Source organism: Postia placenta (assembly GCF_002117355.1).
Source record: "Postia placenta MAD-698-R-SB12 unplaced genomic scaffold POSPLAscaffold_9, whole genome shotgun sequence".
NCBI lineage: Eukaryota > Fungi > Basidiomycota > Agaricomycetes > Polyporales > Adustoporiaceae > Rhodonia > Rhodonia placenta.
Window position 1 is genome coordinate 18,587 of NW_020169840.1, and position 24,640 is coordinate 43,226.

Below are 24,640 nucleotides of genomic sequence, written 5' to 3' on the forward strand. Positions count from 1 at the left end.
TTAAACCTGAAGCTTGAAAAATCCTTCAAATGGAATGAACTAATTCAGCATCTGACCACAGTTCGTCGTGTTTGATTAACTGATCGAATGTCAGTACTCCAGGTCTCCAAATGGCGCGTGGTCTCGTGCTTTTGCGTCACAAGTCCCGTACCTCAAATACCGTGGATTGGATCTAGACGGAACGGTAAGATGGTAGGATGCTGAATCTAGACGGATGGGTACGAGATCAATGGTAACTCAACTTGAACAAGCCTAAGAAATGTAAAGCCCTCCAATTTCCCAACTCGCGAAACTCGGGATGAATATCAATCACTGACTTGTGTCTTTGAAATCAAAACTCACAACCTGACATTCATACGTATGGAAAGCATAAGCTTGCGACCCTTTGGTCGTTCTGGCCGTATGTCTATCGCCAGATCTTTGGGAGCGCTCTATGCTTGCAATCCCTGAGTTCCTCACGAGCTTGACACTCGGCGGGTCTCTGCTACAGTCATCTGCCTGCAGCAAGCTTCGATGTTCCCACACATGAACGGAATTACGCCCTCTTCGAATGGTTACTCTGCGTCGGCATATCCTCGCAACTTGGCTTTGGAACTCTACAGGAAGCGTGTTCACTTTGCGAGTCGTGACTGGATTACACTTTGAAATAGACTGAAATCATCATGCCGTGCATGTACAAAGAGTTTGCTATAATCCAGCGGCTGAGCTGTATATACGCTATTTGTTCTTCGGGTGAAGACTATAGAGCGGCAATCCTCCAACCATCGAGACGGGCGCTCTATTTGTAGGGCGCCTAGGGGAGACTAGGTGAAGACGTGTGATTTAATTCCAGCGACAAAAGCAGACTATCGAGCACTCTTTCACCGCAAAGCTTGCTGAGGTGTAGAGCATACGATGGACCATGAGCATCAATAATATAGATGGAAGACAACATTCAGAGAAGTAAATGGCTTTTTGCAGGGATGAACGACATTGAGGTCGTGTCCGTCCACAAGGAAACGACTTGCGTCCATCTGAGACTCGAGTTGCTCAATACTCACCGTCTTTGTGTTGGAGCATCCCTTCATGTGCCCTCGAGTCCACCGGAGGTATTCACGGAGCTCACGTTTGACACAGCTAGACCAGCGATTGATAATTAGCATTAGCGGGCCATTATGGAGGCGCAGAAACGGTTCGAGGAATCCCCGTCCCCACGAGGATGTCGTTAAATGGGGGTCACATGCAAATGTTATGCAGCGGGCGCTCTATCAGCCCCTAACCCCATAGTAGGGGCAGGCTTTGTGTCACGGGGGACGCGGTTCATTTCGCCGTCACGCGCCGTGGCTGGATTCCTTCACTCCTCCACCACCGACGCGTTCCTGTCTCTCCCTCTCGAAATCCGCACCCATTTCATGCAAGACATTGCGTAGTGATCAACGTCAAACATGGAGACGCGTCCTCTTCCAGGTTAGGCTTCCTGAATTTGCATTGTGTCGCGTACTCATCTCAACGACTGACTGCAGTACGCGCTCTATACACTATCAACAACAACCCACAGTACATTTTGGCGCGTTCGGATTGCCCAGTCCCTGTTACCCTCATTCCTGCACACCTCGCTGTGTCGCTAAATCCTCGACTCCCCGTGTCTTCTACACCACATCTATCTTATGGCAGGACACCCCTCCGACCTGTGCTGGAGGCAGTACTTCGGTCTAGGTACGCGTGATAGTGTCTTTTTACTGTTTTGACGGCACTCATAAACTACAGTCCTGAGCTCGTACCCAACACGACGCGCGATTTTACTGTTTATGTCCTTGATCCTCTCGAAGCGCCACCGTCAGTTCTATATTCAATCTAGCAGACCGCACGAGGTAACTCACGACATGACACTCACGACATGACACAGGCCAGGAGCAATGGAAACTCATGCCACCGGTGGTGTTGCCATTGGTCTTGGTTATATGTCACTGTCACTGCAGGGTGCGACACCAGACGCCACAGTCACAGGGACATTTATCGGCGACGGACTGCGTGAAGACGCGTTAGAGGTGATATTAGCCTTGCGAGAGGTAAGCCATTTTCTGAATACCCGCACGTTTGTTGAGCGGGGGGCCATATTATATTCCTGTACTAATTCGTCGGAACAGACACCTGCGATACCTAAGCCTCCAACGAGAAGATGGGTACCTCCAGATAAAAGCAAAACACCATTTACCACCGCCCCGCTTCCTGCGCGCGGCTCGCGCGAAACTATTTTGCCCGCTGTGACACCACCTGCCATTATCCCATCCTACATGATGGCCTCAATGCCGCCCGCAATTACAGGTAGCACAAGTAGATCCGACAAGAAACCCCTGAAAAGAAGTATGTCCCAACAAGAACAAGAGCAATATCTATTGCAAGCTAGTGGGGCGTCCTCCTTATCACAGCCCGCAGCGGGTTCCTCTACGCTACCTGCGCCTCATCAAACTGATGCTACCCTAGCTCCTCCTGCAGCAGTATCAGATGCAAACCAGGCAGCACTTCATGCTTTACTGGTTGCGCTTGCAACCTCCCAGGGCAAGAACACCGAGCTTCTCTCGATGTTGTCTGCCATCGACACTTCATCAGGCCAGGCAGGTCAGCAGAACAATGCTCTGATCGAAGCACTTGCAAAGCTCCTTAGTGTGGATGCGCAGCCTGCAATGACACCTCAAGGAATCTCCCCAATGGCTCTCATGCAGACAGCACCCGCACCGGCGCCTGGATACCCATATGTTGCTTCCCAAGTGCCTTTCCCCACTTCGGCACCAGCGGCTGTCGCTTCGCATCCTCCTGTGACGTTGAATTTCCTCTCTGCTGGTCTGTACAAACATCACCATCCCCCAGCAACTGCTTCGCAAAAGGCAGCTGACGACGACGAGATTGTTGTGCTTGACAAAGAGAACGTTGACCCTAGTGCCTTCCGACGGCGACGAGATACATTCTCGAGCAAGGAGAAGGAAGCCGATGTCAAACAGCCTCAACAGCTGGCGTCGTGGCCTTCCAACAGTGCTGTTCGTCCTGCCCCATCTTTGCAACAGACCTTGTCAACGCCACTCGCAGCCTATCCTGGGAGCTCGGGAAGTCAAAATGCCAGCGCAATCGCTTCGTCATCATCGGCACGCTCGCCCTCGCGACACCGGTCTGTTGCGTCGGCTATCACAAGTACTAACACCAGCGGGAAGCTAACACGCAAGCGTACCCTGAGCGAATTCATGGAAGAGAAAGAACGTGAGCAGGAGCGGAAACGTACTGCGAGCACATCCAGCAGGGCACGCGCAGGGACAGGAGCGGTTCTGCACGCCAATACATCGGCAGCAAACAGTAGTACGACGGTCATTTCACCACACTTTATGTCCGACTCGGGGCTGGAGCTCGGCGAAGGTCCATCAGAGCGGGCGCCCGCGACATCGCCAGCACGGCGTGCTGCGAAGGGCAAGGCGAGGGAGTCAGAGAGCTCTATGCCAGCGCAGGAAACGCTCCGCAAGCCGTACGTCGTGCCACAGTGGGCGCGCACGACGACGGCGACGCTGCCGCGGCTAGCCAACGGGGAATTTTTGGACATGGACGAAGTCGCGGACGCGTCGTTGCGGCGCAAGCGGTCCACGAAGACGAAGAGGCGGGAACAGGTGCGCGGTAGCAGATCGGGTGCACCGTCGAGCGGGCCATCGGGCACACAGTCGTCGCCCTTGAAGAGTTCAGGTGCGGTGTTGACACCAATGCCCCTTCCAAATTGTGCGTCTGCTTCCAAGAACGAGCGCCAAAGGACGCCGCCAAGGCCAGTAGTGGCCACTGCTTCTTTGTCTATATTCGCCTCGCCGGTCAAGGCGCGATCTAGGACTCCGGAACCCTCTTCGTCATTGTTGAAATCGCAGGGCGAGAACCCATCTTTTGATACCACGTATGAACTGCCTAGCACCCCGCAGCGGCCTCGGCGCTCGACACGGGACACGGCGTCTGACGGCGAGGACGATGGCTCCCCGCTATTTACACCGCAACGCCCGGGCACATCTCTGTGTACGCCACGTCTACCCAGTCTCTACCAAGAAAACGGCCTGCTGTTTTCGCCAATTCGTACACATGGCAGCAGACACTCTCGAGGGTCCAGTGGGCGCACGTCGCGCACGCTTGCCTTACCATCTGAAGGCCCTTCTACTCGATCGAGAGGTGCCCTCGCAGACAACGCGGACCCTTTTGCGGACGATGCGGACACGCCATCGTCATCGCTGCCTGTGGCGAGCAGCGACGTAGAGTATCCGCCGTCCTCGGAGCTCGAGGCTACTGATGACCAGAGTTCCAAGAAGTATTGGTCAGGCGATCTCCCGCCTTCTTCGCCGCTCCCCCCATCAAGCCCAATTCTGTCACCAGAGGACGACTGGGGAGTGGAGGAGGACGAAGTCAACGCGGACCCAGACGCCGACGCCGATGTCGAGGGAGACGTGACGGCCGAAGTCATCAACAAGCCCGCAGATCTTGTACGAGAGCCAGATCGTGGTGCTGCTGATCCTTCCGATGGCACACCGTCTTTACCCTTCTCTCACGCAACTACTTCGCCACCCAATGACGCATGTCTGGCCGAGCCGTCTGGCGCGCAGTCACAGAGGAGCGACATGCCAGTAGCTGATCTGCCACTCTCTGATGGTGCAGACTTGTCATCCTGTCCCGACTTCTCAGACATATTCGACTTCGGGCCTCCCTCTGATCCTGATACAGCATTGCTGAGCACGGACCCGGCGGATATGTTTCAGCCCGATCACGCAAATGACTTCGACGCGTTCTTCTCTGCAGAGTTCGCTTCTCACGATGGCCTGGCTGATATGAACTTCGGCGAATTCTGGGCATCCATGGGACCGTTGATCGGGGAGAATATGGGTTTGGATGGCTCTCTTGCAGAAGCTGGTTCCGGGGGAATCGACGGAGAGAGCACGGGGACGGCGAGTTTGAATATCAACACCGCTAAGCTAGCGGACGATATGCAGTCGCTACTGAGTGGCTGTGTGATGTGAGCATGGACAATGACTTATCAGAATGGACGATGTTCCACAATATCACACATCTGTATACACCACTTCATCTGCATACTGTTTTTATTTTTAACCACCAGGACATGTATCTCGAATGGGGGTATTATACTCAGGCTGACTGAGTTTAATGACTGCTCTTGAATTGTGCGTACAAGGATCTACAAGAGGTGAGAAAATTAGGCGGACGGATATTTTGCTAGCACGCAGAATGTGCGCGCAATCAGAAAATGGCGACGTAGAAATGACAATGTCGAATGTGTCCTTCATGATTTTCGAATTTTCACCAAACAATCACGAGCAAACAGTGCCTAGCGCGTACACAACTTACCAAAGAGCAAAGTGAGTGAAAATGTGAAGTATATGGATGACAAGGTGATTGAAAGGATATTACCGTCTACCAAGAACTACATCTATCCCAGGAACATAACACACTCTGACCAATAGGTACGTTGTATATATATACCGCGATACCGCGGCAGCACCCTTGCTGGCAGCCGCGTGGATCTCATATATCTGTGTCTACAGCTGACAACTTATGGTAGCTGATTGTCAGACCTGTGGCAATACGCTGTCTCCGTCTCTGAAGCAGCCCGTCCTGTCAGACGAAGCTGATTCCTCAGTACGCCATGTCCGATCGGAGTCCGAAGGGAAGTTCAACGCATCATTACCAGACCGGATCAGGAATAGTGGTAGCAGGAACCGATAGTTCTTGGATCCATGGCCATGCATCTGCCGATAACTGGGAGGAAAACATGATGTTCTTCTAAAGGTTCCGCGAAAGGCTATAGAAGGGCGTTCCTTGACCCAAGGTAAGGTTTATCATTCGTCATGTATGGATTCAATGGAACGTTCAGCGGTGGAACTAGAGGGGCCGCGACCTCATTTGCGAGGACCAAGTGACGACATGTACCCCTGCTCTTTGCAGACGAAGCCCACGTTCACGATAGACTTGCTGGAGAGGGGAGATTAGCAGCGCGGCACGCCCCGCATTTGGTATGTCGACATGAGAAATTCTTTCCCACATCCGCTTGCAGAACATTTGAGCGGACATAGCAGTATTTCACGTGTTATGGACACTCTGACATGTTCGCGGGATCTCGCTGTGCCAAATCCATCCATGTTCACAAGAATGAGAATGAAAAGCACATAAAAAGCGAAGGTGGGCGCTGCATGTATTGATAGTGGGAGCGATGGACCGGGGAAAGGATTGTCTCAGGACCAGAGACGCGGGGAAGTCGAGGGGAGACTGGGTGAAGCTGAGGCTCAGGCTGGTCTCCGGCGGATGATGTATGTGCCACGTGATGGCGATCGATAGTCAGTTTCGCGCGTTGGCGCCGAGCGCGGGTCCCCGCTATAAGTAAAGTCTCTTCATCGTCGGCGCGTTTCACTCCATCCTCCTCCATCTCTACCACAATGGGCATTCTTGACATCGTTCCCGTATGTTCCCCCCACTTTCCTATGGCCCTCGTTACTGACATGCATCGTAGGCCGGCGTGTTGACTGGCGACAACGTCCGCAAGCTCTTCGAGTATGCCAAGGAGCACCAGGTACGTCCCCTGCATTCCCCCTTTCCGCGCCTGCTCACAGTAGTAACCCTTTTTTCCAGTTTGCTATTCCCGTAAGTCTGTAGCGCGGTGCGCGCTTCGCCTTACGCTGACAATCTCCCCATCGCGCATATCAGGCCATCGTAAGTTACCCCAGCCCTTCTCTCTACCGCGGCCAAGGCCTTGTTCCCGGAGCTTGTCCGCGGTGCCTTATGCTGCCCACTCAATCTCCGCCCCACAGAACGTAACATCCTCCTCAACTGCTAATGCTGTTCTTGAGGCCGCCCGGTAAGCGCATCCGGCACTAACGCCGCACGCTGCTTCTTGACTGCTTTACCAGAGACATCAAGAGCCCCATCATCATCCAGGTGTCGCAAGGCGGTTCCGCGTACTACGCCGGTAAGGGCCTCGCCAACGACAAGCAACAGGCGTCTATACTCGGTGCCGTCGCTGCTGCCCACCATGTCCGCATCGTCGCAAAGGCCTACGGTGTGCCTGTAGTGTTGCACTCGGATCACTGTGCGCACAAGCTGCTGCCCTGGTTCGACGGCATGCTCAAAGCGGACGAGGAGTACTACAAGCAGCACCAGGAGCCGCTCTTCTCGTCGCACATGCTCGACCTCTCTGAAGAGTCCAAAGAGGAGAACATCGCGACATGCGTCTCCTACTTCAAGCGCATGGCGCCTCTCGGGCTCTGGCTTGAGATGGAGATCGGCATCACCGGCGGCGAGGAGGACGGTGTTGACAACACGAGTGTAGACAACAACAAGCTATACACGCAGCCCGAGGACATCTGGGACGTGTACAGCGCGCTCAGCGCCATCGGCCCCAACTTCAGCATTGCGGCAGCGTTCGGCAACGTCCACGGTGTATACAAGCCCGGCAATGTCCGCCTGCACCCGGAGCTCCTCCAGAAGCACCAGGTGTACGCGGAGGAGAAGCTTGGCGGTAAGAAGAAGCCCCTGTACGTCTTCTTAGGCCCGTATATGTCCGTATATTTGCCGACCACGATCGCATAGCTTCCTCGTCTTCCATGGTGGTTCTGGTTCGTCCAAGGAGGAGATCAAGACTGCCGTCCAGAACGGCGTCGTCAAGATGAACGTCGACACTGGTGCGCGACCCGACGCTGACTGCATTTCCCCGCTGACTCTCGTGCTCTCGCCACCAGACACCCAATACGCGTATCTCCGCGGTATCCGGGTACATCTGCCTCACATATTGCCATGCCGGATAGTGTGCTGACACCCACGCAGGACTTCATCCAGACCAAGTCGGGTTACCTGCAGTCGCAAGTCGGCAACCCGGACGGCGCGGACAAGCCGAACAAGAAGGTGCGTCTTCCGTCGTGCTACCGAGGATCTGCGCGTGGCTAATGCGATATCTTTTGCGGCAGTACTACGACCCGCGCGTGTGGGTGCGCGAGGGCGAGAAGACGCTCACGCAGCGTGTCAAGGAGGCGTGTGGGGACCTCGGCAACGTCGGTGCGTAGCCTTCCTCGTTTCACGGGTCAGGATCAGTGTTGATCGTGCTGTATGCGCAGATCGTCTATGAGTGGGCACACGCTGCTTGCGGACGTAAAGCGGAATCACAGACGGAATGCGGATGAAGTGAAGCAACTTAATGTATTGTATGACGTAGTGTATCGCAATGCACGAGACTGTACAATCGTCCCCTTAGAGTCTAGTAACAGATTACGATGGATCACTCAGAACGCTCGATGCAGGGTACAAGATTCGAGGTATACCACCGATGTGTGGCGAAGTCTCGGAGGGTACTTGCAATTTATCACTAAGAGGTCAATGATTTAATTTTAATAGGCCAGCGGCTTGTGGCTGGAAGTTTACAGTTTGTCGCCTATCACTTATTGCGCTTGTGCCCAATCATGGCCTTCCGTCTATGTTCAACCTTGTTTCTTAAGCTTCACGTCTACACTAAATTAACGTTTAACCTCGTACTTCTCCCAGCCAATCACTTCGAGGTTGTCTACTTTCACAAGCACCTCGCTCTCGAGGCTTTTCAGGTATGCATCCATCGCGCCAACGAGATGTGGCATACCGGCACCCAGTATTCGCACGGCGAGCAACCCCGCATTCATCCCATTGTTGATAGCCACGGTCGCGACAGGGATACCTCGCTGAGGGCTACAGTCAGACATCCTCCATCACGTAGGGGACATAATGCTTACCGGCATCTGCACGATGCTATACAGCGAATCCACGCCGTCCAACGAGCTGCCCTTCACTGGCACGCCAATCACTGGGAGTGCCGTCATCGCGGCAACCATTCCAGGCAGGTGCGCCGCGCCTCCTGCGCCCGCGATGATTGTGCGCAGACCCCTTGACGCAGCCGACCGCGCATACTCGACAAGGCGCTCGGGCGTTCGGTGCGCAGACACAATCGTCAGCTCGTAAGGGACACCGAAGCGGTCCAGGATGCGCGCAGCGGGAAGCATGACGGGCAGATCAGAGTCCGAGCCCATGATAATGCCAACCAGCGGATCCCGGTATGAGCGACCCGATCCTGGCGAGGGTGGCAGTGGCGCGTACTGCCCGAGCTCAGCATCATCGCTCGGCGCAGGAAGGCATTCAAGGAGCGGGCGCAGCCGCGTGCGGAGCGCGGCGTCCGAGTCGGCAACGATGGTGATGTGCCCCATCTTGCGACCCTTCCGGCACTCTGATTTGCCATAGAGATGCACGCTCGCGCCTGGGACGGCAAGCGCACGTTGCGCAACGGATGTAATCTCCTCCATGTCGCTCGATGCGCCGATTAGGTTGAGCATTACGGCGCAGGGGACCTTCAGCGCGGTCGAACCCAGCGGAAGCGAGAGGATGGCACGGAGATGGTTTTCGTACTGCGACGTTTCACAGGCTTCAATCGTGTAATGTCCCGAGTTGTGAGGGCGAGGAGCAATCTCGTTCACGTAGACCGAACCTGAATGGCTGAGTTGGTATCGTGATGCGAAAGACGAGTTTGGCACCTACCGTCTGCCAGAAGGAACATCTCGACCCCGAAGACACCTGCACCATGCAGAGCCTTCACTGCGGCCTCCGCGACAGCGCGTGCGCGATCAGCGATAGTGGGATCGCGGCTCCGGAAGGGGGCAAAAACAAGGTGACAGATGTTCTCCTTGTGCACGGTCTCAACGGCCGGATAGGAGCGCACCTCGCCGGTCGTTGAACGCACAACCATGACTGCAATTTCCTTGACGAAAGGAACCCATTTCTCTGCGTATAGCGGCCTGTTGCCGAGCGCGCCAATAGCGTCCTCGATTTGGTTGGCATCCCGAATGACAAAGTTGCCCCTGCCATCGTAAGCGAGAGTCCGGCTCTTCAACATCAATGGTAGCCCCAGCTTCTTGATGGCCGATATGATGGACTCAGAAGTTGCATCGACGGATACAAACTCGCCGAGCGGGCATCCGTGCGCTGCGAGATGATGCTTCTGCGCAAACTTGTCCTGAATAACTTTGATTGTAGACGGGCTGGGATGCACACCGAGCGGAAGAGAATCCTGGACCTCGTCAAGCACGTTGACGTCCACATGCTCGATCTCGACGGTGAGGACATCCACTTTTGCTGCAAGCTCGCGGATCTTGGCCGCATCGGTGAAGGATCCGTCTATGTGAGCGAGGCGAGGCGACTTGGGCGCGACGACCTGCTTCGCGGGGCCGTGTTCACCAACATCAAGCACAACTATGTCGATGTTCAATACCGAGGCGGCCTGCGCCAACATGCGGCCAAGCTGACCACCGCCTGTGAAAGTGCTCATCTCAGTGTCCTCCCGCGTAGCGGTGACATTGGTTCTGTGTAAAAATGACTCACTGTACCTAGTATGCCGACAACCTTGTCCATATTCCTTGCTTCGAGGTCGGTATACCTCGGAAACACGGGCTTCGGGTTTTGAGCTTCAAGCCTCAGGGGCTCCTGGTCAATGGTTAGGGATAAATTGTGGGCGGTCAGCAAATCTCGTTTAGGGGTTGCTGGCCTTAACCCTAGATCTGGGTTCGACAACGCCTTCCTTATGTGACTTGCGAAGGAAACGCTGTTTCCCACTCTGCTCCTGCCACGGTACCACCGTGCTCCCGGTGTTCCTTTGACCTCGCTCATTCAGACCGAAGTCTAGAGCGTACTGTATGTGAATGCTCTGGTGGCCACAGCCGCGGAATCAGTCTAGATGATCATGCTTCAATCAACTTGATGAACAGGAAGCCGCCACCGTCACACGGACGGCACGACCAGACCTCGAAAGACGTGAAAGGATAAGCGCATAGGCCGGTGGCAGCTACATATCTTCGCCGGAGATCTCTAGTGCCTAACAGCCTCATTCATGCACTCCCGCCTCGATCTAAATCCATACTTAAGCGCGTGAATATATCTATAATGGACGCGTCAGAACGCGAAAAATGGCGCAAGCAGCCCTCCGCCACCCGTGAGGCGTTTTATGACACGGGACCTACCTGTTACGTCTTTCGCTGGACAGGCGGTTACGAGAATCTGCAATTCACCCAAGCCGAGTCCGTGGTCTCGTCCTCGGACGAGACTGACTCAGAAGCGTTCGGTGAGTGGTACTTGTGGAATACCGGATACCATGATCCCTAGTGGCCGCCTGGATGACGGACAGTAGCCTGAAAGGTGGCGCCGATGCGACCTTGAGACCCAACCTGTGCACGGAATCCGATGACAGGGAGCACTGTTGGGTCCATCCTTGATAGCAGTCAATGTATTTTATTGAGACAATGAATGATTATGCTGATCCTGGATGTGACTATCGCTTGCACCCTTCCGTCGGTTCGATCTAGACTCTAACGGGTTGCATCGAGTTTTCCCCCATCCCTGGGGATTTGGTTGCGGACATGGCTGTGAACGGTACGGCATACGAAGCGATGATGGCAGTTTTTCATTTGGTTGAGTACCAGTCGGATGAAGTGGTGCAGTAGCTTGCTTGAGCCACTGCTCAGCTGCATACTCTTTTCCTGCTATGATCCCACTTTCTCTGGTCGACTCGAGAACATTCACTGCTGCACAATATGATGTGTAGTAAGACTGCATCAGCCACCCATCCAAAATGGTAGTGACCAAGTTCCCTCTGAGGAAACACACCGTTATTATGGATGTGCTGCACGCTCATGGTCTATCGAAGGGGAGACATACCTGACATGTCGACATGCGAGCGGGAACGTGACAATGCTCGCGCGCTAGCTGGAGAGCCAGCTCGTGACTGGATCCAGGAGTGGTCAGTGGCATGAGCTTCGACTCTCTGCTGGTCGGAATGTGGTTAGAGCAGCACAAGTTCAAGTCAACCGCCTCGTTGTCACACGTCTTCAATTTCCGCCTAATGCAGGGGAGAGGGAGAGATCTATTAAAATGCGAAGATAGATGACTGTGTCTTGATCCATGTGGCTGAATGCCCCTGTTCTCGTCAGTTGCTCGTGGGCGATGCCACATCGAGTAGCTAGCTGGTTGTGGCCACCACAACGCGTGGTGTATCACGGGGGCCCCGCGCTTGTATTCAACTCAAATAGCATTCCGCCGGCACAGCTCGTGACAGCCAGTTTGCGTTTGACTCTATTAGGAGCATTGCGCCCCTCCGGCTGGTGTGGGGGTATTTTAGAAGGTACATCTCTCGGGCCCAGGTGACGGGTACGAGTGGGTGATGTGCTAGATCATACCGCACAATCCACATAGATTAGAAGCGATGTCATCACCCTCTAAGTATATGGCCGCGTACCTATATTCACATCGCTCGGTACCGCATCCGCAACACGGGCACACCTGGCCGCGGGTTCTGGCAGGCAGACACCCGCCAAGCAGCCCATCTCTCCGTTTCTTCACTGACAGAACATGGACTCGTGTCGATAGGTGCAGGCGATAGCGACCTACCTTTTCCCAGGGTATTTTTCCGTGATCTTGTGTCTCGCGTTGCCCACATCCTTCTCTGCTCTAGTACGGCCAGAGCTTCATATCCATCGCGTTGAATGAAGTCACGAAGTTCGTGCAGACGCTAGCAACGTCGGAGCCTACCACATGATCACTGCGCTACGACAAGCAAACAGGCTCAGGGCCAGGGAAAGCATCGAGTTGGCTTGTACCATTCATGGTGGCAGAGCGCGCCGTGATACCTAGGTTACCGATGATCACACGCGAGAAGAACCGACGAGCTTGTAGGCTCCGGTGTGAAGGACAAACCAAAGCCACTCAGGGTGTCGTTGCTGTAGCTGCATGTGGTCAGCCCCAAGATCACGCAGTCTGTCGCGGCTCTGATAAATCAGAGCGAATCGCGTGTTCCACGAAGAAGTAGATTCCAAAAACATCGAGACGTCCGGGGCGCCACGTAGGTATGTTCTTGCTCTAGTGCTTGATGTACCATCCCCGAAAAGTGCAAGGATCCGGGCGGACGCCCGTCGTGTGTACTACACCTATAACGCGGCCAACCACGGTGCAACAGTCGTCGAGTGATCCGCACGGCGCAGACAACAGCAGCATAACAGCGACGAAATTGAACTTTCCAGAGAGGCCAGGACATGATTTGCGAGTCACAGGGTGCGACCGCGCAAGGCCACAAGACCGAGTTCAACGAGGGCGGTGTGTCGGAGCGCGCTCACGAGCCTTGCTGGCTGCGAGGCCGTCGAGCGCACCCGCGGAGCGTCTGTGAGATCCAGGGCTGCAGAAAGGGGGCAGTGTTCCGGAACATGAGACGCGACGCGCAGAGGCCCAGGCGGCCATTGGAAGCGGTGCTGTAGATGCGACGTCCAAAGCACTGGCAGACACGCGTTAGAGGAGCGATGGTTTGAAGGATGGCGGGGACATCGTCGACCTGAGACGACGCATGCGTTACATCTGGTGGGCGGCAGGGGCTGGGCGATCGAAGCACGGAGGGTGCATATCGAGTTGGCGGTCGTCGCGGTCGCATGTCCGGTAGATGAGCGCGCTCAACGAGTTAGGGCGGGAGACAGGATGCGCCTACGTTGCTGTTTTCCGGCACACATGATGCGCTCGGAGGGGCGTCTGTACGTACGGAGGGCAGAGGTGTCCGCTATGGGTCCCTGTGGTAGGTGGGCGCGATCAGGGAGGATCTGCCGTGCGAGCGCACCGTCGCGGAGTCGAAAGAGGAGGATTCTGGACTCCGGGGCGCGATCGACGGCGCTTGGCGCAGGCTGAGGAGTGTCGCTAAGAGATCTTAGCAGCTGTGATGGGGCAGTTGGCTGAAAGGATCTGGGCGCAGACGCGGCCCGCTCTGGTCGGACAGCGCGATGAGAACACGGTGGCGGCGCAACCCGCTCGACGGCGATGGCGTCGAGACTCATGCGCTGGACTAGTTTCCAATCATCCTGCTACGCTGTCGCAACCGAAGGGCGAGCAGTCGGGCACAGCCGGCGCGATCAGGGCCTAATGAGGCTCCGCGATGGCTGTCTCGAGGACGCCAGTGATCGGAGATGAGCGCGCACGGTGAGCACAGCGCAATCGCGTGGCCAGGCTGGGCACGAAGCACGCGCGAGAAGACAATGGCGAGACAAAGGCCGGGTGAGTAACGAGATTTGCGGCGGCGGCGTGGGATGGGGACCGGGCGCAGTGCATGAGCTTGTGCGACGTGCGCTAGCAGGAGTCGCGCGTGCACTCATGGGCGGCGTCGCACTCGTGCTACGGCGAAGATTGACGATGGGACAGAATATGTGCAGGTGCTAGAGGGCGATCTGCAGGGTGAACATCGTGGGCGCGCACGCCATTCATCGTCCGCAAAGTGCGCTTACACAGGCGGGTCGTCCTTGGCCCGGTCACGTTGATGAAGGCGCCCACGCCTGGTGCGAAGACCAGTTGCCTTTGTGTCGGAGGAGGTCCCCTATGGTTCTGAATAACAACCCTGAACTGGCGACAGAGCAGCCGGCGGCAGGGCGTGCATCGGCATGGCCATCTCGGGGATGCGCTCGGAGGCAATAAACGGAAGATGGGCCCACAAGGGTCCACATCCGGAAGGCGCAATCCAGGAACCAGGCCGGGCTGCTCTCCCTAAAGTCGCGGCTGCGGCTGCTGGCCTCTCGCTCTCTCTTCGACGTCCACGATGCCATTCCAGAGGTATCTCGATGGCGACCCGTCCCCCGACGCTGCCCTCGACCTCGGCGTCGACGCGAACACGTTCTCCGCCAATGTCCAGTTCCACCTTCCCAATCACATCCTCGGGGCTCCCATCCTCGCCCCCGGCGGAGGCGCAGAGGTCCTCCCCTCGGGCTGCATCAGTACCCAGAACCCCTTTGCCCAATCCTGGTACACGCCAACAAGCTATGCCAGGTATTCCGATCATTCGTGAGTCTGTCTTCCCTCCGTCCCACCCTCGCTCACCTTATCGCAGTCCTCTCCCAAAACCCATGCACCACACACAGCCTCCTCACCACCAGCTGCTCCCAGAAACCCCCTTCGCTCAGCAGCATGCCTATCACCCTCCGCCATCCTCTCTGCCCACCAACTACCTCTCCCGACCCACTCCATACCCCACCCCGTATGCGCTTCCGTTATCTAACCCGTTCACTAATCACTCCCAAACCCCTTCTCGTGCTGCTCCCTCTCCCTCTCCCAGTCCCCTCATGCCTGCCCCCATGTCCATGTCCTTCCCATCCGCCGCAGGTCTCCCCGTCTACTCCACCTCCGGCTTCGACCTGCTCTCCATCCTCTCTCGCATCGCCAACCGCCCCCGCCCCAACATCGCCCTCGGCCCCGTCGACATGACCTGCGCCTTTGTCGTCGTCGATGTCCGCCGCTTTGACGCTCCCATAGGTCAGTGCACTGACGCCACCCTCGCGTGCCCCCTCTGACGCGCATCCCAGTGTACGCGTCTCCCACTTTCTGCTCCCTCACCGGCTACCCCGAGCACGAGGTCCTCGGCCGCAACTGCCGCTTCCTCCAGGCCCCCGACGGCCGTGTCCAGCGCGGCGACGTCCGCCGCTTCACCGCCCCAGACGCCGTCGCCCACCTCCGCCGCTGCACGTCCCAGGGCAAGGAGTGCCAGACCAGCATCATCAACTACCGCAAGGGCGGCGCCCCCTTCATCAACCTCGTCACCGTCATCCCCGTCCCGCCCGACGGCGACCACGACGCGGTCGCGTACCACGTCGGCTTCCAGGTCGACCTCGCACAGCACCCCGGCGCCATCCTCCAGAAGCTGCGCGACGGCTCCTACATCGTCGACTACTCCCGCCGCTCCATGCTCTCTGCCGCCGGCCCGCGGAACTGGCGCGCCACCGCCGCTGCCATGCACGGCGTCTCGAACGAGCTCCACACGCTGCTCGCCGACCCTGCCTTCCTCGCCTCCGCCCCGCTCGCCCTCCCGTCTCCCGTCGCGCCCTCGACGCCCGCCACGCCCGGAGACAAGGCCGACCCGTACGACGGCAACAAGCCGCTGCACCTCCTGCTCCTCGCCTGCGCCCCCGACTTTGTCACCGTCGTCTCCCTCAAGGGCGCCTTCCTCTACGTCGCCCCCGCCGTCCGCCGCGTGCTCGGCTACGCCCCCGACGAGCTCGTCGGCCGCTCCCTCACCGAGCTCTGCCACGCCGCCGACGTCGTCCCGCTCATGCGCGAGCTCAAAGAGTCCTCCGTCCTCCCCGCACCCGCGCCCCAGCCCACCGACGACGCGTCCGCGGCCGCCGCCGCCCACGAGCCCGGCCCGCGCCGCGTCGACCTCCTCTTCCGCATGCCGAACAAGGCCGGCGCGACCGTCTGGGTCGAGTGCCGCGGCCGCCTGCACGTCGAGCCCGGCAAGGGCCGCAAGGCCATCATCCTCAGCGCGCGCGTCCGCGCCATGCCGCGCCTCGCGTGGGCGTCCGTCGCCCCCGCCCCCGAGCGCGAGTTCTGGGCGCTCCTCGGCGCGCGCGGCACCGTGCTCTTCGCGGGCGCGGCCGTGCGCGACGTGCTCGGCTGGGGCGCGGGCGAGGTCATCGGGCGCCCCGTCGCGGACTACGTCGCGGGCGGCGCGGGGGACGCGGACGTGCGCGCGGTGCTGGGCGCGCCGGGCGCGGAGGCGGGCGCGCGGAGCGTGCTGTGCGAGATGCACCGCAAGGACGGCGCGTGTGTGCGCGTGCGCGTCGTGCTGCACCGCGCGCAGGCCGACGCGGACGCGCGGGGCCCGGTCGTGTGCCAGGTGCGTGTGTGCGACGGCGGCGCGGGGGAGGACGCGGGCGCGCGCGAGGGGGCGCACGCGGCGGGGGCGAGCGTGTTTGCGGAGCTGGCGACGGCGCGGGGGAGCAGCTGGCAGTACGAGCTGCAGCAGCTCAAGTACACGAACCGCCGGCTCGCGGAGGAGGTCGCGGCGCTGGAGGCGGAGGTCGATGCGAAGGGCGGGCCGCTGCAGGAGCAGCGCGGCCAGGAGCGGCACCCGCAGCAGGCGCAGGCGTATGCAGCTCACCCCCCGCCCCGTCCTTCACAACAACAGCAGCAGCATGCGCACTCTGAACGGCAGCTGCCCCCACCACAGCAGCAGCAGCAGCAGCCGTACCTGCCTCCGCCGGCACAGCCGCCGTACCAACAAGCATCCCAGCCGCGTCAGTATCCGCTACCATTGGCGCATCACGCAGTGTCGTACACGCCGGATCTGCCGGACCTGCCATATCCCTCCTCGCACTCACGCGCGCAGCAGCCGCACGTCGACATGCTCCCCCAGCCGGACTGGCGGGCGCATGCGGGATTGTACCCGGGCGTGCCTGCGACGCATCCAGGCTCGCTCCCGATGAAGCGTCCGTGGGACGAGATGAGCGGCGTGGACCCGACGTGAAGAGAAGGACAGCTTGCTGGACATGGCGTGTCGTTGTCTGTGATTTTTTTCTCGCTCAGTGCTTTCGGATACCAAAGTCGATGCTGTCGTGCGTGCTTTCGTTTGCTGTCGCTGTCTGATGCATTTCAGGATACGGTGTATATTATTAGAGTACTGGATCATGCCATATATCTCGCATGTAGATAACTTCTCTGTCACATAATTCGTACATAGGGCATTAGACAGGCATATTGCGCCGGCACGGGATTGCAATGTGTCGATTCATCCGCAATTGTGTGACTCTGGCACAATGAGCGCGCAGAACAGGCGGGAGATGCTTCCGCTGTCTTGGTTCTCAAACGCCCCTGATAAGCATTATGTACGTACTTGTGTGACAATGCGATTGCAGACTTGATGATGTTACATGACTTGTGGTAGCGTAGTAAATACAACGGAGTACTATTAGGATGATGGAGCAGCCAGCCCGTCAGTGTCGTTATCATGTCATGGCAGCGGCTCGCGGTTGCTCGAGAGCCGATTGAGGTGGATGTACACGTCCGTCCCGAAGCCGTCCATCGAGATGAGGCGCAGGTCTCCGCCAAAGTACCGCGCGTACTGCAAAGGGGTCACGATCTGACATAGCGGGGCGTCATGCATGCACTCACCAGCCTCGACAGCGGGAGCCCGTACCCGAAGCCAGCCATCGGTGCCTTGAAGTCGCTCGCCTGGAAGTCTTGGTCGATGTTCTGACCCTCCATCGTCGTATACATGTATGTCCAAATGAGCGGTATCGCGCTGCGTGGGATGCCCCCGCCCTCGTCGGAGATCTTGACTGTGATGTCTTCCTTGCCCTCGACGACGATCACCTTGATCGGCGGGAAGCGGTCCTCCGCGTCCGCACCATATCGCTCAACGACCGCACGCAGCGAGTTCTTGAGCAACTCGAAGCAGATGTGCGAAAGGTGCCCCGGGACGTACGCAAAGTGCAGGTTCTTTGGACAGATGAGCTGCACGGGCGGGCCCTTGAACATCGCGTAGTGCTCTTCACACACGAACCTGGATGAAGTCAGCGGACGGGGCTGCGACGCATATTAAGTTGACATACCGGGCGTTTTCGATGGCCTCCTGCACGATTTCATGCACATTCTGCAAAAGCGACACGTTAGTGACCGTGAACACGAGGGAATGGCGCAGTACGCACCGCGCTTGTGCAGATGATTCCAACGTAGTCCGGATGAGGCTGCAGAGTATTGAGGGCAATGTCTGTTCATACATGAGAAACACAGGTATTTTGACTCCCCCAGCACACCACTCACGCTGGCCGATGAGGAACCGGATGCCTATACGCGAGAGATAAAAACGATCGAGCCAGTGCTGCACATCGAGGTTGATGTTGCGCGCGTTCTGCCGGCGTTTCCATTCGAGCACACCCTGCGCGACGGTCGTGACGGTCGGGTCGTGTCGCTTCTTGATCGACTCAAGCGTCTTGGTAAAGCGGCGATTAAAATCCTGCACCTCTGGTGGCCAATTAATTGAGGACGTATTCGCGTAGTACCTGCGCCGCGTGTGCAAAGATGAGTTCGGTGTGGCAAGCGAAGCGGAAGCGCGGCGCGGCACACCTGCGCTCCATAGGTATCCGCAGCTTGTGGCCGCCACACACCCCGTTCCCGTTCATCCGCCCATTCTCGGATAGCTTCGCGTCTGGGGCAGGTGGGAGTGGGATGCCATAGTCATCTGCACCAAAGTACGGCAGCGAGGGGTTCGGCGTGGACTCGGGCAGCGACGAGTCTGCCGGGGTGGCGATGAGGGCCTCGCGGATGTCCTTGGGGAGCTTGGGTAGAGGGAACGAGATAAGCTCCTGTAGGAACGGGACGCGCGGTCAGACCTGCACTCGCAGAAGACGCGGAAGAGCATAGGGCAGCGCGACGCACCTCGAACGACTGCGCGTACCAATTCTTGACTTTCTCAATCGACGGCATGTCGCTGAGATGGTGAGGAAGGGTGTCGAGCTCCTTGACGCGATGCGCGAGTCGAATAGGCAGCTCCTCTGTGCCAGGTGCATGAGCGCCACCGCTGTGGCCTGAATGAAGCGGAAGACGCACCGAGCAAGAACTGGCTGGCCCTGAACAATGTCCCCTGGCCAGGATTCTGCCCGAAGAGCACCATCTGCTGCAACGAGACTGGTAAAGCATGCACATGTTCAGAGCTGCACGCACGACGCGTAGAAAGCGCACTGACCGCCGGTCTGGGGAAAGGAGGCATAGTGGTGAATTCTCTCCCAGAGACTAGGTGATATGCGGAACATGGCTGCAGCTGGTCGTGGTCGTGGTCGTTGTTGTTGCCAGCAGCATGCAGTGGGGGCTAGAGGTGGTGGCGAGTCACATGCGGAGGCCAGGAGCGTCGAGAGCAAGAGCACTTAGTCCGGGGATGACCTCGCCCGGTTCCCCGCACTTAGCCGCCCAGACCGTTTACCCCACGGGCCACGGCAACCTCCAGTCATGTGTTTTCCATTTCTCTCTGTTCAATGTTCATACACGGGCATCTAAATGTTGCTACAGCCGTATGTTTATGAATACAAGGTCGCAGCCTTGCGCCTCGACCACCTTCCCATACCTTCCCCTTCGGCCGATGTTCCACCCGCTCTAGCCCCGCCTCAGGCTGGTTTCCATTCAAAGTGGTGTTTGCCTGCCCGACCGCAATCAGCCGAATTGCCGGACGAGTATAATACAGTGCACACACCTTTCTTGACCTCTCCGGGCCCTTCGGACTTCTTGTCGTATGAATGCGCCCCAAAGTAGTCAAGTTCCGCCTCCATGAATTGGCTCGGCAGGTGTATCCCCGCGCAATACTTGTAATATTCGAGGCTCGCGCTCAACGTTGGGCTACAGTGCATCGTTCAGTCTCGTTAACGCCGATAGCAGTGGCAGATCGACACTCACATATGAGCGTTCCACTCCAGTGCGGTAGCCACGACCCGCTTCAGCGCAGGGAACGTCCGACGGATCTCGTCCCCCACGGGCTTTAACGTGAGCACATTCATGATTTTGCCCTCCCTCTCCAGCACCGGTTGCAAAAGATCCGCGATGTACTCCGAGCGGATGATGCAGCCCTCACGCCAGATCCGGATGCAATTGGCGAGGCCCACTTCCCAGCCCTCATCCTCGCTCGCGCGCGCGATCAAGTTAAGTCCTTGCACAAACGACGCTAGACATGCACAGTACACCGCGAGGCGTAGATCCTCCAAGAAATTGTCACGGAACCCGTCGTCGACCTGCTGCTTTCGTGCAGCGCCCAGATCCTGCCCGAGGTTCTCGACGACGCACAGCCGCTGTGAGCGGTCCGCGGACGCGATACGGAAGAAGTGCGCGCTGGAAATCGTGGGCGCGGAGACGTGGCGGCGTGCGGCTTCCATTACGGACCATACACCAGTACCTATGCCTGTGCATCAACACGCGTTAGTAAAGTTAAATGTTGCGTATGCATACCTTCCGAGTCATCAGCATCTTGCACGACCTTGTCCTGCACCTCATTCAGTACATGGCTTGGCGGGCCTTCCGGATGGTGGCGACCGCATATATCCGCCCCGATGTTGATCAAAAAATTGCGTTTCTAGGCGTCGTCAGCTTGCGATCGTACGCGTGTCAAGACGTTCTGCTTCAGCACAAAGTTCGGGTAGGGCGGCTATGACTAACCCCCAGCCCTCTCTGCTTGCCCGTCGAGTGCATCGAGAATAACGAAGGGCATTGTGCAACTCAGGACAGGCCCTTCTCAAGAATGTTCAATTCCGGATGCCGTCGGACAACAAACGCTATCACGAAATGCACAGGGGCAATGCACCTCGAGAGCACATGACAAGAAGCAACCACTTACTAGCTCGCCCTCAGACCCCCACTTATTGAAGATCATTGCGATGTCGTCCAGCTTGATGTGTAAACATTTGTACATCAGCTCCCAAGCCTCGCTCACAATGCCCAAGATACCCTGCTCGATACCGTTGTGCACCATCTTCACGTAGTGCCCGCAGCCCGCAGGGCCCATATTCACTACACACGACAGGCCCGTCTTCGGGTCCTTCGCGGCAAAGCGCTCCAGCAGGGGCATGACGGCGTCGAGGGCGGTCTTGTCCCCACTTGGCGAGATACTGGGCCCATGACGCGCGCTCTGATACCCGCCTGACACGCCCATGGATAGGTATGAAATTCCCTGCGGCTGGAGGGTTTTTTGACGGCGCTGCGCGTTCTCGTACCACTCATTGCCACCATCGAGGATCACGTCACCGCGCGTGAGCCATGGGCGCGCGTCCTTGAGCACCTCGTCTGCCGGGCTGCCATGCGGAATGCTAAGCACGAGGAGCTTGGGTACGGACGCGCCGCCGAGACTCTCCATGAATAGACGGTACTCTTTGAAGGACGCGATGCGGGTGTGGTACTTGGCATCGAGGCCGTCACGGAAGACGGTCGTGAGGTTGTCAATGTTCTCGGGCTTTGTGTCGAAAACGGAGACGTCCATGTCATTCTCGGCAAAGAGCATGGCCATATTGGAGCCCATAGAGCCCGCGCCTATGACGCCGATCTGGAGAGCGAGGTCAGTGTATGCATCGGAATGGTGACTACGGTCGCTATACCTTTGTGAAACTATGTTGCGACATTGGGAAGGGAAGAAGGGGAACGAAAAGAGAAATGTCAAAGGAGCTGGATTATAAGGGAGTAAGTGAATGCCTTTGACCTTGACGTCATTGCGAGTCACGTGGGCTCCGCGCCGACATGGCAGAGTCGTCGCAGCTTGCTTTAGTGACACCGAACGAGATTGTTGAATTATCACACCCACGTTGTTAAAGGCAAAGTCACCGACAGAAGCGAGGCATCTGGTCAAAAGATGAGTCAAAGGTGAAGTTCGGAACGGCACAAGATGTTGCTGCAGTATTCCAATCGCACCCGATTACCGACAGGTTATACACACAAACTCAGAGCACGCAGCAATTCAGATGAACAATAATGGCGAGAGAAGTCTGAGGGTGGCGCGTGAGTCAAGGTTCAAGCATAAAAGCATACATATATAAGCTGATATCAGAAAGCCCACAACTCGGCAGTAACATCCCCCCTATTACTCGGTCGTGCATCTGTGTCCATTGCAGGTTCCTTCCTGATGCGCTTTTGGATCTCAGAATCAATGAGCTGAGTGGACGTGTCAGCATCGCCAGCCCGTAACAGCGCAGCGAGAAGCGAAGCAGACGCACCGTGCCGTACGTATGGTCGAGGAAGTCTTCCAGCGCATACGAAGGTCGCGTGAACGCCTCCGAGAAGATGCACGCCAGTGTGGCGACGACAGAGTGATAATGCTGCGTGTGCGTGTACAACTCCCACAGCGAAGAGTCGAGCGCACCAGACAGCGCAGGTACGGGCTCAGCCATGGAAAAGGGGTCTAGTAAGCGAGAGTCAGACTGGACATCCATTGTGAACTTGGGCAGAAAGATGCAGGTCGCACCCTTGCTCCGTTCGTCGTCGTCAGCGACGCGGTGAATCATGTGCATCAAGGCTGGATGACGCTTGAGCAGATTGTACGTGAATGGGATGATCATCACGATGGCAGCTGGTGGTGAGTTGAGCGAGAGCCGCGATAGCCGTTTAACAAATGCTGCGACGAGGGCTGCTGGAAGGTGCCTGAGGGATACAGGAGCGGTCGGTACACGGAAAGATGCTCGGTGTTATGAAAGATACGCACGTAGAGGAGAGGAAGAGCTCAGTCAGTCGGAAGAAGCGTGCGCGGTGCTTGAGGTGGAGAACATCCCGGTCTAGAAAGGTATAGAGGCGGGTGTAGAATGATGGGTAGTCGCTGTGAGGTCGAATGTATTGTTAGAATGAGATAACAGTGGGGTGCAATGCATGCTCACAGATTGTAGTCTTTCATTAAAGTGAAGAGTGCATTCAGTGCTAGCAAGCCCACCGTGCCGCCTACATCCGACAACTAAGCTCAGACAAATTGCCACATCAGCGAAGAAAACGAGGGGACGCACCGTAGTCGACGCAAGAGCCCACCCAGTCCATGATAAGCACAGGACGCGTCAGATGGGGAATCACACCGCGGTGTAGCACGTTCAACACGCGCAACGCGTCCGCCCGCGTCGTAAGCCGCGATAGCAGCGCAAGCCATGTCCGTGTGAACACTGCACGATGAGACTGCAGCGAGTGCAGCGATTGGTGCAATGTGAGCGTGTGCACACGAGCACCGGAAGCTTTAGCCTTAGTTTTGGTGACATCTGATGCAGCAGGATCTTGGTCAAAGAATGCGCGCCAGTCATCTTCCGGCGGCAACTTGTTTTCCTCTTCTGCCCCGTCCCCTTTGGCAGATTCGTCATTCGTGGATGCAGACTTAGGTAGTGGGGGTCGGGCACTGAGCTCCTCGACCCAGAAGGTGTTGAGCTCGGAGGGCTCAGTCGGAAAGGTCGTGAGGCCCTCGAGTATGCTCAGAACATTGCGTGCGATGTCTGAGTCGTTTTCGCCCATTTGTGTTGTGAGGATAGTTCTGGCGGACTGAGGTCAGAGGTGTGCATGACGTTGAAGAAAGTGAGACTTTACGTACCCTGCTTCTCGCAGGACGAACCACCGTATGTCATCATGCACGTCGAACAATGTCTGCAAAAATGTGTTCATGACATCTGCGTCTAGTAGTTTGTCCTCTTCTGATACACTTTTCGTTTTCTGCTTCTTACGAGGAGCGGCAACGCGTGGCGAGGGCGGACATCGGAGGAGAGCATTTACAATTTTGCGAAAGTGTGACATGTGGAACTGCGGTTGAGATGCCTCTCCATCGGATGAAGATTTCGTTGCAGCAGTCGACAAATGTTTCTGCAGTGAGAAAAGTATTTGGAGGGCGGATGACTTCGGGACTGTCAGTTTCTAGTTGTCAAGTATGACCATAGCCACACGTACCTTCAAGGTAGAGTCTGTATCTTTCAGCAGCCCGCAAAGTAAGGTGATGTACGCATTAAGCCTTTCGACAAGCCATGCATGGACTGCTCTGCTATCCTCGTCCGCCGAGTGCCGCGCAGTAAGCAAGCCATTGTAAATGATGAGAACAAAGACCCTGTAGAGTGCATATATGGCTTTGCAGAGATGTGAAGCGTCCTCCAGGTCCAGCGCAACATCGAGAAGGTCTGCCAGGGCATTCAGTGAGGCGTTGTTCGACACGGCGGCAGTAAGTAGTGTCTCCAACTCGCGGATGCGGGGGAGGACGGCATCATTGGTGGATTTGCGCTTTTTGGATGGTAGTGAGGAACGAGAGGCAGACATGTGAGCAAGAGCAGATACAGTCGAGGTTAAGAAAAGACGAAGAAGCAGT

At 57.1% G+C, this 24,640-nt stretch overlaps 7 protein-coding genes across 7 annotated transcripts; 3 read left to right on the plus strand and 4 right to left on the minus strand.

Annotated features, from left to right (window-relative positions):
- Nucleotides 1–1,424: 1,424 nt before the first annotated feature.
- Nucleotides 1,425–5,006, plus strand: POSPLADRAFT_1057698 (hypothetical protein; the record flags this gene model as incomplete). Its single annotated transcript, XM_024480946.1, has 5 exons — nt 1,425–1,446; nt 1,503–1,695; nt 1,747–1,815; nt 1,886–2,048; nt 2,127–5,006. 5 exons carry the CDS (start codon nt 1,425–1,427, stop codon nt 5,004–5,006), a joined length of 3,327 nt encoding a protein of 1,108 aa, XP_024337564.1.
- A 1,414-nt stretch (nt 5,007–6,420) lies between these two features.
- On the plus strand, nt 6,421–8,238 carry POSPLADRAFT_1040236 (hypothetical protein). Its single transcript, XM_024477704.1, has 11 exons — nt 6,421–6,461; nt 6,512–6,571; nt 6,631–6,642; nt 6,689–6,694; nt 6,810–6,856; nt 6,909–7,532; nt 7,588–7,679; nt 7,737–7,768; nt 7,822–7,899; nt 7,962–8,049; nt 8,109–8,238. The coding sequence occupies exons 1-11, from the start codon at nt 6,438–6,440 to the stop codon at nt 8,117–8,119; spliced, it is 1,074 nt and encodes a 357-aa protein (XP_024337565.1). The 5' UTR covers nt 6,421–6,437; the 3' UTR covers nt 8,120–8,238.
- A 266-nt stretch (nt 8,239–8,504) lies between these two features.
- On the minus strand, nt 8,505–10,419 carry POSPLADRAFT_1146389 (hypothetical protein; the record flags this gene model as incomplete). The annotated part of the gene is made up of 4 exons (XM_024485926.1): nt 8,505–8,702; nt 8,754–9,499; nt 9,550–10,320; nt 10,395–10,419. The coding sequence occupies 4 exons, from the start codon at nt 10,417–10,419 to the stop codon at nt 8,505–8,507; spliced, it is 1,740 nt and encodes a 579-aa protein (XP_024337566.1).
- A 4,204-nt stretch (nt 10,420–14,623) lies between these two features.
- Nucleotides 14,624–16,345, plus strand: POSPLADRAFT_1116133 (hypothetical protein; the record flags this gene model as incomplete). The annotated part of the gene is made up of 3 exons (XM_024483464.1): nt 14,624–14,865; nt 14,912–15,333; nt 15,384–16,345. Coding segments are annotated over 3 exons (1,626 nt in total), but the record flags the coding sequence as incomplete, so codon positions are not given.
- Nucleotides 16,346–17,683: 1,338 nt separating this feature from the next.
- On the minus strand, nt 17,684–19,607 carry POSPLADRAFT_1074710 (hypothetical protein; the record flags this gene model as incomplete). Its single annotated transcript, XM_024482736.1, has 9 exons — nt 17,684–17,917; nt 17,968–18,358; nt 18,408–18,448; nt 18,504–18,565; nt 18,619–18,857; nt 18,922–19,160; nt 19,234–19,349; nt 19,405–19,482; nt 19,541–19,607. 9 exons carry the CDS (start codon nt 19,605–19,607, stop codon nt 17,807–17,809), a joined length of 1,344 nt encoding a protein of 447 aa, XP_024337568.1. The 3' UTR covers nt 17,684–17,806.
- Nucleotides 19,608–19,955: 348 nt separating this feature from the next.
- On the minus strand, nt 19,956–21,950 carry POSPLADRAFT_1057703 (hypothetical protein; the record flags this gene model as incomplete). Its single annotated transcript, XM_024480947.1, has 6 exons — nt 19,956–19,987; nt 20,042–20,184; nt 20,242–20,734; nt 20,788–20,911; nt 21,173–21,874; nt 21,927–21,950. 6 exons carry the CDS (start codon nt 21,948–21,950, stop codon nt 19,956–19,958), a joined length of 1,518 nt encoding a protein of 505 aa, XP_024337569.1.
- A 418-nt stretch (nt 21,951–22,368) lies between these two features.
- Nucleotides 22,369–24,591, minus strand: POSPLADRAFT_1145999 (hypothetical protein; the record flags this gene model as incomplete). Its single annotated transcript, XM_024485871.1, has 9 exons — nt 22,369–22,476; nt 22,539–22,723; nt 22,787–22,962; nt 23,024–23,134; nt 23,193–23,253; nt 23,304–23,824; nt 23,882–23,976; nt 24,025–24,180; nt 24,232–24,591. 9 exons carry the CDS (start codon nt 24,589–24,591, stop codon nt 22,369–22,371), a joined length of 1,773 nt encoding a protein of 590 aa, XP_024337570.1.
- Nucleotides 24,592–24,640: the final 49 nt, after the last annotated feature.

What these genes read in the sequence shown, in the direction of transcription:
- POSPLADRAFT_1040236 (XM_024477704.1), top strand. Translation starts at nt 6,438, where the DNA reads ATGGGCATTCTTGACATCGTTCCC. An exon ending in GCATTCTTGACATCGTTCCC is followed by an intron (nt 6,462 to 6,511) that starts GTATGTTCCCCC and finishes CATGCATCGTAG; the next exon opens with GCCGGCGTGTTGACTGGCGA. An exon ending in GCTGTTCTTGAGGCCGCCCG is followed by an intron (nt 6,857 to 6,908) that starts GTAAGCGCATCC and finishes CTGCTTTACCAG; the next exon opens with AGACATCAAGAGCCCCATCA.